The sequence below is a fragment of the Ornithorhynchus anatinus genome, chromosome 8, assembly GCF_004115215.2.
Source record: "Ornithorhynchus anatinus isolate Pmale09 chromosome 8, mOrnAna1.pri.v4, whole genome shotgun sequence".
NCBI lineage: Eukaryota > Metazoa > Chordata > Mammalia > Monotremata > Ornithorhynchidae > Ornithorhynchus > Ornithorhynchus anatinus.
In genome coordinates, this window is record NC_041735.1 from 54,723,376 (window position 1) to 54,735,632 (window position 12,257).

At 48.5% G+C, this 12,257-nt stretch overlaps 1 protein-coding gene across 1 annotated transcript in view; it reads left to right on the top strand.

Annotated features, from left to right (window-relative positions):
- Window positions 1-9,050: 9,050 nt before the first annotated feature.
- The window catches only part of HIBADH (3-hydroxyisobutyrate dehydrogenase), a 130,550-nt gene continuing 127,343 nt past the window's right edge, over window positions 9,051-12,257 (top strand). Inside the window, exon 1 of the mRNA XM_007667351.3 lies at window positions 9,051-9,286. Within this exon, the coding sequence (XP_007665541.2) occupies window positions 9,187-9,286 (100 nt within the window). The 5' untranslated portion in view covers window positions 9,051-9,186. The remainder of the gene's footprint in view (window positions 9,287-12,257) is intronic.

The window sequence follows — 12,257 nt, forward strand, 5'->3', positions numbered from 1 at the left end:
GATGAGTAACCCTAAACAACAGCTGTAGCCTCTTCCCACAGTCAAGCCTCAATCTGTAGCCATACCAGCACACACGGATCCCGACATCATCAGTACCTTGGAATTTCGAGGACGACATTGTAATAATCTCCTTTTGCGATCTCAGACCTTATGTCATGAAGTCCCCCAGGAAGTGGTAGACTTTAACATCTCTGATTTCAGGATACGAAGCAACTGAGGAAGAGGGAAATGAACTGATTTGCCCCGGGTGTCACAATAAGACGGCAGCAGGATGAATCAAATTCTTAATGCCGCTCTCGGTGCCAAATTATTAATGCTACCTGGGATTATTGCTCCTTAGTTTTAAGAAATGTTTATTTTCACAAAGAAAGCACCACAAACAGTGAAGGCGATAACGAAAAACGGTAGCTGATAATGAAAACGGCAAAAGCAATTGAATTGGATGAAGGCCTATAAAGGACCACTGGACCGGGGAAGTCAGTGGAAACCTTAGCAGGGTTGTAAATGGCTCTGAGCTACTACTCTATTTGACGGTGAGACGTAAGATTGCATTTCAGCGGTAAAATTATCAAGCCAGGATGGTTAAATTTAATAGTTGCAGGTGGGTTCTGATGGAAACTGCAGCCTACCTAAAATAACAATAAACTGAAAAGCAGGTATAGATAATAATTGTGGTATTCCTTAAGCACCTACTGTGGGCTAAGCACTGGGGTAGATACAAGAGAATTAGAGTCTCACATGGGGTTCGGTACAGGAAAGGGGGTTCGGTACAGGAAAGGGAGAACAGGTAGAGAAGCAGCATGGCGCAGTGGATCGAGGGTGGGCCTGAGAGACAGACGGTCCCGGGTTCTAATCCCCCCTCTGCCACTTGTCTGGGGCAAGTCACTTCACTTCTCTGTAGAATTACCTCATCTGAAAATATGAATTGAGTGTGTCAGCCCAACATAGGATAGGTTAGTACGTTAGTAAGCACTTCACAGACACCATGATTACTATTATTCTTTCCCCATTTTACAGGTGAGGGAACTGAGGCACAGAGAAGTTATGTGACTTGTCCAAGTTCACAAGGCAAACAAGTGGCAGACCCAGGATTAAAACTGAGGTCTTCTGACTCCCAGACCTGTGCTCTTTCCAAGGCTTTTGTTGCGAATGGAAGGGCTTGAAGGACAAGATTTCGGGGCAACGCTAATGTGATTCAATTTGGGGGAATTCAGTGTGGAACAGTGAGATGGGGCCTTCGGGTAGCATGGCCAAAAAGGCAGGAAAGGAACTAGAATATGGGGAAAGACGAGGAGGGAGACAGAAAAAGAGACGCAGGGATGAGAGGGATAGAGAAGCAGTGTGGCCTAATGGAAAGAAGACGGGCTTGGGAGTCAGAGGAACTGGGTTCTCATCTCCGTTCTGCCACTTGTCTGCTGTGTGACTCTGGATGTCACTTACCCTTTCTTAGCCTCAGTTTCCTCATCTGCAAAATGGGGAGTCCATACCTGTTCTCCCTTCTAAGTGGACTGTGAACCCCAAGTGGGACAGAGGGACAGAGACTTTGACCCAATTACTTTGTATCTCTCCCAGCACTTAGAACTTTGCTTGACACATAGGAAGCACTTGGCAAATACCACAATTATACTTCCAGAGAGGGAGGGAGGACGGGAGGGAGAAAGGAAGGGAGGGGGAGGGAGAGAGAGAGAGAGAATGAATCTGTTCCTTCCTCTCATCTAAACCGCTACCAAGCTGCTCCAAGCACTACAGCGTGGCTCAGTGGAAAGAGTCCGGGCTGGGGAGTCAGGGGTCATGGGTTCGATTCCTGGCTCTGCCACTTGTCAGCTGTGTGACCGTGGGCAAGTCACTTAATTTCTCTGTGCCTCAATGACCTCATCTGTAAAATGGGGATGAAGACCGCGAGCCTCACTTGGGACAACCTGATTACCCTGTATCTATCCCAGCGCTTAGAACAGTGCTCTGCACATAGTAAGTGCTTAACAAATGCCAACATTATTATTGTCCTATCTCATCTTGGCCACTGCATCAGCCTCTTCCTAACATCCCTACCCCCACTGTATTCCCAGCCCACATTTCACGGTACTTCCCAATTCATTTTTCTAGAAAAAATGTTCTGTGCACATCTCCCAGTTCCTCCATAACCTCCACTGGTTTGTCCATCCGTCTTCGCGTCCAGCCGACACTCCTCACCAGCACCTTTAAGGCATCCAGATCAATTCTCTCCCTCCTGTCCTTGATCCTCTCTCATCACAGCCCAGCATACACACTTTCTTCCTCTAACACTAACCTATTTCCTGGGCCTCGTCCTCATCTCTCTTGCCATCAGTGCCTTGCTCAAGTCTTCCTTCATTCTGAAGCACCGTCTCCCTTCATATATGACAGCCCGCTACTCTCATCATCATCATCATCATCATCATCATAATGTTGGTATTTGTTAAGCGCTTACTAAAAATAAAATAAAATGGTGGTATTTGTTAAGCGCTTACTATGTGCAAAGCACTGTTCTAAGCGCTGGGGGATACAAGGTGATCAGGTTGTCCCACGTGGGGCTCACAGTTTTAATCCCCATTTGACAGATGAGGTATGTGCTATGTGCTGGGAGAGATACAAGATAATCAGTTTGTCCCATTTAGGGCTAACAGTCTTCATCCCCATTTTACAGATGAGGGAACTGAGGCAAAGAGAAGCTAAGTGACTTGCCCAGGGTCACACAGCTGACAAGTGGTGGAGCCGGGATTTGAACCCATGACCTCTGACTCCCAAGCCCGAGCTCTTTCCACTGAGCCTTGCTGCTTCTCAAAGATCAACTACAGCTCCTTGTTACATTATGTTACATTCTTCCAAGTACTTAGTACAGTGCTGTGCACACAGTAAGCACTCAGCTAAATATAACTGATTGACTGGGGGCAGGAAACATGGCTATCAAGTGTATTGCACTCCTCCAAATAATAATAATAATATTGGTATTTGTTAAGCGCTTACTATGTGCAGAGCACTATTCTAAGCACTGGGATAGATCCAGGGCATCAGATTGTCCCACGTGGGGCTCACAGTCTTCATCCCCATTTGACAGATGAGGGAACTGAGGCACAAAGACGTGAAGTGACTCGCCCACAGTCACAAAGCTGCCAAGTGGCAGAGCCGGGATTGGAACCCTTGACCTCTGGCTCCCAAGCCCGGGCTCTTTCCACTGAGCCACGCTGCCCAAATGCCTAGTATAGTATTGGGCACGCAATAAGCGCTGAATATTTCTTCATTCAATCATATTTATTGAGCGCTTATTGTGTGCCGAACAGTAGGATGGATTGAATCCTTCTCTCACTAGTCTCTCATCTCCCCATCGTATTCTCCCTCTCTTCTGCTTCACTTATGCATTTAAATCCATACCCCAGAAGTACTCTGATACTCAACCATTCCCACTCCCACGGCACTTACTGATATATTCTTATATTTTGTTGCCTCTCCTACCTGTAATTTATTTTAATGTCTACCTCCTCGACTAGTTTTAAGATCTCTGAAGGTAGGGATTATGTCTTCCTACTCTATTATTTTCTTCTAGGTATTTAGCAACAGAGCCCGGGACACCGTGAGTACTCCATAAATATCACCGATTGATTTATTTTCAGGTTCTGCCCTTTCCCCTGTTGCTCCACCTTCAAGGCTATGGCTTGTGACTCCTTACGTTGTGGCAGCAGGGCCCTTGGGATCTTTCGAACCCAGGCTCAACCACTCCAGCACGTATAAGAGGACAGAACTGTTAACTACAGGGAAGCAGCGTGGCTCAGTGGAAAGAACCTGGGCTTCGGAGTCGGAGGTCATGGGTTCGACTCCCGGCTTGTCAGCTGTGTGACTGTGGGCAAGTCACTTCACTGTGCCTCAGTTTCCTCATCTGTAAAATGGGGATTAACTGTGAGCCTCATGTGGGACAACCTGATTACCCTGTATCTACTCCAGCACTTAGAACAGTGCCCTGCACATAGTAAGCGCTTAACAAACACCAACATTATTATTATTACAGTTCAATTGTATTTATTGAGCATTTACCGTGCGCTGAGCACCGTACTAAGCATTTAGTACAGTTCACAGGAGAAGGCTGAGCAAGCCTCTCAATAAAATCCTAGTATTTATTGAATGCACAACATGTGCAAACTACTGTTCTGAAGTGGTTAGGAGGTATAACAGACTTGATTGATGTGATCCTTATTGAGTTTACAATCTAGCGGGGAGCTCACAAATCTCTTGTTTTGCTTGCCCTTAATTATAATAATAATTATAATATTTAAGTGCTGGCTATGTACCAAACACCGTTCTAAGCACTGGGGGAGATACAAGGCAATCAGGTTGTCCCGATTAGACTGTAAGCCCGTCAAGGGGCAGGGACTGTCTCTATCTGCTGCCGATTTGTACATTCCAAGCGCTTAGTACAGTGCTCTGCACATAGTCAGAGCTCAATAAATACTATTGAATGAATGAATGAATGGGGGTCACAGTCTTAACCCCCATTTTCCAGATGAGGGAATGGAGGCACAGAGAAGTTAAGTGGCTCGCCCAAGCTCACACAGCAGACAAGCGGTGGAGCCAGGATTAGAACCCACATCCTTTGACTCTCAAGCCGCGTTCTTTTCACTGAGTCATGCCGCCCTTCATTCCAACCTGATTGGAAGAGAGGTTTAAAGCAATCCCACCGGTCGGTAATAAGAATCGTGGCATTTCTTTTAAATAAACTGTGGTATTTGTTAAGCGCTTACTCTGTGCAAAGCACTGTTCTAAGCGCTGGCTGATACAAGATGATCAGGTTGTCCCACGTGGGGCTCACAGTTTTAATCCCCATTTGACAGATGAGGTAACTGAGGCACAGAGAAGTTAAATGACTTGCCCAAGGTCACACAGCTGACTAGTGGCAGAGCCGGGATTAGAACCCGTGACCTCTGACTCCCAAGCCCGCGCTCTTTCCACTGAGCCACGCTGCTTCTCGAAACCCTCACTGTCTGCCAATGTCTAGGATGGGGTACGGGACGTCCAAATTCACAACTCTTCCTACCTTCCCACCTTTAGGCAGTGGCCCTGTGGGATGTACTCTGTTTTGCTGCCAGAGAACAGATTCATAGCACTGCTGTATATATTCTATTCATTAATTCATTCAATAGTATTTATTGAGCGCTTACTATGTGCAGAGCACTATACTAAGCGCTTGGAATGTACAGATCGGCAACAGATAGAGACAGTCCCTGCCCTTTGACGGGCGCACAGTCTAATCGGGGGAGACAGGCAGACAAGAACAATGGCAATAAATAGAGTCGAGGGGAAGAACATCTCATAAAAACAATGGCAAATAAATAGAATCAGGATGATGTACATCTCATTAAACAAAATAGGGTGATGAAGATATATACAGTTGAGGGGACGAGTACAGTGCTGAGGGGATGGGACAGGAGAGGGAAAGGGGGGAGAAGAGGGTTTAGCTGCGCAGAGGTGAAGGGGGGGTAGAGGGAGCAGAGGGAAAAAGGGGGGAGTTCAGTCTGGGAAGGCCTCTTGGAGGAGGTGAGCTCTAAGTAGGGATTCGAAGAGGGGAAGAGATCAGATTGTCGGAGGTGAGGAGGGAGGGCGTTCCAGGACCGTGGGAGGACGCGGCCCAGGGGTCGACGGCGGGATAGGCGAGAACGGGGGACGGTGAGGAGGTGGGCGGCGGAGGAGCGGAGCGTGCGGGGTGGGCAGTGGAAAGAGAGAAGGGAGGAGAGGTAGGAAGGGGCAAGGTGACGGACAGCCTTGAAGCCTAGAGTGTATTCTAGTTAGCAAAATATTCGGGGACAAATGATCCCATTTGCGAATTTTCCAGGCACTTTAATTCCATTAGCTGCTGTCCGTAGATGGCTCACGTCGATCGTCTCTGTTGCCGAACTGTACATTCCAAGCGCTTAGTACAGTGCTCTGCACATAGTAAGCGCTCAATAAATACTATTGAATGAACTGAATGAATTGAGTATGTAGGGGTGTATGTTTGATACGTCTCCTTCCAGAGGTCTTCCCCGACTAAGCCCTTATTTCCTCTTCTCCCCCTCCCTTCTGCATCGCTCTTGCATTTGATTTGCATCTTTCACTCACCTCTCAGCTGCACAACACTTATGTATATAGAGAAGCAGCGTGGCTCGGTGGAAAGAGCCCGGGCTTGGGAGTCAGAGGTCACGGGATCGAATCCCCGCTCTGCCACTTGTCAGCTGTGTGGCTGTGGGCAACTCACTTCATTTCTCTGTGCCTCAGTTCCTTCATCTGTAAAATGGGGATTAAGACCGTGAGCCTCACATGGACAACCCTATTAGCCTGTATCTACCCCAGCGCTTAGAACGGTGCTCTGCACATAGTAAGCGATTAAAAAATACCAACGTTATTATATACCCATAATTTATTTATATTAATGCCTGCCTCACCCTCTAGGTTTAAAGCTCATTGTAGGCAGGGAAGTGGTACTCTACCAACCACTCAGGATAGTGTTCTGCTCAATAATTATGATTGACTGGGGGAATCAGACTGCCTTCTATCTCAAAGAAAGATAAGGAAATGAACAGTGAGTTTGACTCTGGCCAGTTACACTCTCAAATCCAACACGCTGTACTCAAAAAGCCCTTGTTAATACCCGATGAAGGTCAGGTGAGTGGTAGGATCCAAATAGTAGGATGTTTATGCTCATCAGAGTCCACCTGGAAAACAAAATTAACCTGTCCTGTTTGCAATTTGATGTATTACAAAAGTGAAAGGAGGGGCAGGGGTGGAGGAGGTGGGTAGGATAACAAAAATGAAGGGGGATGGAGGAGGTGGGTAGGTGTGAGTAAGGGTATGGGTGGATATTGGTGGTGGTCCCTGGTGCTACACTCAATTGATGGTATTTATTAAGCACTTACTATGTTCAGAGCACTGTACTAAACACTTGGGAGAGTAATAATAATGTTGGTATTTGTCACGTGCTTACTATGTGCAGAGCACTGTTCTAGGCGCTGGAGTAGATACAGGGTAATCAGGTTGTCCCACGTGAGGTTCACAGTCTTCTTCCCCATTTTACAGATGAGGTAACTGAGGCACAGAGAAGTTAAGTGACTTGCCCAAAGTCACACAGCTGGCAAGCGGCAGAGCCAGGATTAGAACCCATGACCTCTGACTCCCAAGCCCGGGCTCTTTCCACTGAGCCACGCTGCAGCATACAACAGAATAAGCAAACATTTTCCCTGCCCACAGGAGCTTACAGTCTAGACGGGAATGAAACCAGCAGAAACATGAATTCCTAGTTGTCGAATGAACCCCACCGAACTCCATCTTTGGCAATTTCTGCCGAATTCTAATTGGGGATCACTAATTGGGGTATTCTTCACTACACGTTGGGTGGTCAGGAGCCTGCAGAGACCACCCTATTGCTTGCTTCTGGTTTTGCTTGAACAAAAGTTTTTACAGAAGGAAGAAGAGGTAAGACAAATTCGAAAATAGGGGTCAAAATTTGGATCAGGAATGATTATCCTTCCCCTGCATAACGAAGCAGCACAGCCGAGGGGAAAGAACAGAGCCCTAGAAGTCAAAGGACTTGCATTCTAATCCCAGCTCCACCATTTGTCTGCTCTGTGACCTTGGACAAGTCGCCTAACTTCTCTGTGGCACGACGTGGCTCAGTGGAAAGAGCCTGGGCTTGGGAGTCAGAGGTCATGGGTTCAAATTCCCCCTCTGCCACTTGGCAGCTGACTGTGGGCAAATCACTTCACTTCTCTGCGCCTCAGTTCCCTCATTTGTAAAACAGGGATGAAGACTGAGAGCCTCACGTGGGACAACCTGATGACCCTGTATCTCCCCCAGCGCTTAGAACAGGGCTCGGCCCATAGGGAGCACTTAACAAATACCAGCATTATTATCATCATTATTATTATTGTCGGCTGGGGGACTGTGGGCAAGTCACTTCACTTCTCTGTGCCTCAGTTCCCTCCTCTGTCAAATGGGGATGAAGACTGGGAACCTCACGTGGGATGACCTGATGACCCTGTATCTCCCCCAGCGCTTAGAACAGTGCTCTGCACATAGTAAGTGCTTAACAAATACCAACATTATTACTATTGTCAACTTGGTGACTGTGGGCAAGTCACTTCACTTCTCAGGGCCTCAGTGACCTCATCTGTCAAATGGGGATGAAGCCTGGGAGCCTCATGTGGGCAACCTGATGACCCCATATCTCCCCCAGCGCTTAGAACAGTGCTCTGCACATAGCAAGTGCTTAATAAATACTAACATTATTATTATTATTAACAGATGCCAACATCATTATTATTTTTATTATTCGTTTCTCGGGGAGGCCGTTGAGGGGGACGGGCGGGCGAATGAGTGAAGCAGCGTGGCTTAGTGAAAACAACCTGGGCTTGGGAGTCAGAGGTCATGGGTTCGAATCCCAGCTCTGCCACTTGTCAGCTGGGTGACTGCGGGCAAGTCACTCCACTTCTCTGGGCCTCAGTTCCCTCACCTGTAAAATGGGGGTGAAGACTGTGAGCCTCAAGTGGGACAACCTAATCACCCCGTATCTCCCCCAGCGCTTAGAACAGTGCTCTGCACATAGCAAGCGCTTAACAAATACTAACATTATTATTATTATTGTCAGCTGGGAGACGGTGGGCAAGTCACTTCACTTCTTGGGGGCCTCAGTTCCCTCATCTGTCAAATGGGGATGAAGCCTGGGAGCCTCACCTGGGACAACCTGATGACCCTGGATCTCCCCCAGCGCTTAGAACAGTGCTCTGCACATAGTAAGCGCTTAACAAATGCCAACATCCTTATTATTCTGAGTGGCAGCCCCTCCCCCCTCCCTCACACCTCGCGCCCAGCAGAGGCCCCGCCCGGCGCGCGCCGCCGGCTCAGTCACGGGGCCGCCCCGGGCGGGAGGGCGGGGCCTCGCGGGAGCGCAGCCCATTGGTTGCTAGCGAAGGGGCGGGGGCGGAACGGACGCTGGCGATTGGTTCGTCCTCCCGTCCGTCGGGGGTTCCCCCCTCCCCCCCCCGCTTCGGCCTGCGTCGCGCGCTGCCGTCGCGCGCAGGGGCGCGCGCTTCTCCCCTCCCCTGCCTCCCCCGCCCCCCTCACGCGCCCTCACGCGCCGGGCCGGAGCCGAAGCCAAGGTGGCGGCTCCTGAGGGGAGGCGGCCGGGACGACGACGACGACGACGACGACATGATGGCAGCCGCTCGGATCCTCCGAGGAGCCGCCTCCAGCCTCCTCTGTCGGAGCAGACAGCGCAGGGACGCCGCCGCCGCCGCCGCCTTCGCAGGGGGTAAGAGACCGGCGGCCGCCTGCCCTTCATTCATTCATCCATTCGTATTAGTGCGCATAGCACTGGGCTAAGCGCTGGGAATGGACAATTGGGCAACAGAGAGAGAGACCCTCTAATCATTCTAATGATCAGTCTAATCATTCATTCAGTAGTGTTCATTCATTCATAGTATTTGTTGAGCGCTTACTCTGTGCAGAGCACTGGGCTAAGCACTGGGAATGGACAATTGGGCAACAGAGACCCTCCCTGCCCCTCGACGGCCTCACAGTCTAATCATTCATTCAGTAGTATTTATTCATTCATTCATAGTATTTATTGAGCGCTTACTCTGTGCAGAGCACTGGGCTAAGCGCTGGGAATGGATAATTGGGCAACAGAGACCATCCCTGCCTAATGACGGGCTCACAGTCTAATCATTCATTTAATCGTATTTATAATAATGTTGGTATTTATTAAGCGCTTTACTATGTGCCGAGCACTGTTCTAAGCGCTGGGGTAGACACAGGGGAATCAGGTTGTCCCACGTGGGGCTCACAGTCTTCATCCCCATTTTACAGATGAGGGAACTGAGGCACAGAGAAGTGAAGTGACTTGCCCACAGTCACACAGCTGACAAGTGGCAGAGCTGGGATTCGAACTCATGAGCCCTGACTCCAAAGCCCAGTCCTTACTATGTGCAGAGCACTGGGCTAAGCGCTTGGGTTTTATTGAGCGCTTACTCTGCACACAGCGCTGGGCTAAGCGCTTAGAAAGGACAATTGGGCAACAGAGAGAGACCGTCCCTGCCCCACGATGGGCTCACAGTCTGATCATTCATTTAATCGTATTTATTGAGTCCTTACTATGTGCAGAGCACTGGGCTAAGCGCTTGGGTTTTATTGAGCGCTTACTCTGTGCACAGCACTGGGCTAAGCGCTTAGAAAGGACAATTGGGCAACAGAGAGAGACCGTCCCTGCCCCACGATGGGCTCACAGTCTGATCATTCATTTAATCGTATTTATTGAGTCCTTATTGTGTGCAGAGCACTGAGCTAAGCGCTTGGAATGGACAATTGGACATCAGAAAGAGAAACCGTCCCTGCCCCACGACAGGCTCACCAGTCCCTCACCTGTCATTCATTCAGTAGTATTTATTCACTCATTCATAGTATTTATTGAGCGCTTACTGTGTGCAGAGCACTGGGCTAAGCGCTGGGAATGGACAGTTGGGCAACAGAGAGAGACCCTCCCTGCCCAGTGATGGGCTCACAGTCTAATCATTCATTCAGTAGTATTCATTCATTTATAGTATTTATTGAGCACTTACTCTGTGCAGAGCACTGGGTGAAGCACTTGGGTTTTATTGAGCGCTTACTATGCGCACAGCACTGGGCTAAGCGCTTAGAAAGGACAATTGGGCAACAGAGAGAGACCGTCCCTGCCCCACGATGGGCTCACAGTCTGATCATTTAATCGTATTTATTGAGTCCTTACTGTGTGCAGAGCACTGGGCTAAGCGCTTGGGTTTTATTGAGCGCTTACTATGCGCACAGCACTGGGCTAAGCGCTTGGAAAGGACAATTGGGCAACAGAGAGAGACCCTCCCTACCCCTCAACGGGCTAACAGTCTGATCATTCATTCAGTACTGTTCATTCATTCATAGTATTTGTTGAGCACTTACTCTGTGCAGAGCACTGGGCTAAGGGCTTGGAATGGACAATTGGGCAACAGAGAGAGACCATCCTGCCCAGTGATGGGCTCACAGTCTAATCATTCATTCAGTCGTATTTATTGAGTCCTTACTATGTGCAGAGCACTGAGCTAAGCACTTGGGTTTTATTGAGCGCTTACTTTGCACAGAGCACTGGACTAAGCGCTGGGAATGGACAATTGGGCAACAGAGAGGGACCGTCCCTGCCCCACGACGGGCTCACAGTCTAATCATTCATTCAGTAGTATTTGAGTGCTTACTGTGTGCAGAGCACTGAGCTAAGCTCTTGGGTTTTATTGAGCGCTTACTATGCGCACAGTACTGTACTAAGCACTTGGATTTTATTGAGTGCTTACTATGTGCAGAGCACTGGACTAAGGGCTTGGAGTGGACAGTTGAGCAACAAAGAGGGACAATCATTGTCCAATGACGGGCTCACAGTCTGATCATTCAGTAGTATTTATTGAGCGCTTGCTATGTGCGGAGCACTGGACTAAGCGCTTGGACTTTATTGAGCACTTACTATGTGCAGAGCACTGGACTAAGGGCTTGGAATGGACAATTGGGCAAGAAAGAGAAACCATCCCTGCCCAGTGATGGGCTCACAGTCTGATCATTCATTCAGTCACATTTATTGAGCGCTTACTCTGTACAGGGCACTGGACTAAGCGCTTCGAATGGACAATTGGACAACAGAGAGGGACCATCCCTGCCCATTGACAGGCTCACAGTCTGATCATTCATTCAATTGTATTTGAGTGCTTACTATGTGCAGAGCACTGGACTAAACGCTTGGAATGGACAATTGGACAACAGAGAGAGACCCTCCCTGTCCAACGACAGGCTCACAGTCTAATCATTCAATCGTATTTATACACTCATTCAATAGTATTTTTTGAGCGCGTACTATGTTCAGAGCACTGGACTAAGTTCTTGGATTTTATTGAGCGCTTACTATGTGCAGAGCGCTGGACTAAGCCCTTGGAATGGACAGTTGGGCAACAGAGAGAGACCATCCCTGCCCAATGATGGGCTCAGAGTCTAATCGTAATTATGGGATTCCTTAAGCGCTTACAATGTGCCAGGCATTGTACTAAGCGCTGCATTACCTAACCGCGTATCTATCCCAGTGCTTAGAACAGTTCTTGGCACATAGTAAGGGCTTAACAAATACCATTAATATTATTAAGCGTTTACAACGTGCCAGGCATTGTACTAAGCGCTGCAATACGTGACCTCGTATCTATCCCAGTGCTTAGAACAGTTCTTGGCACTTAGTA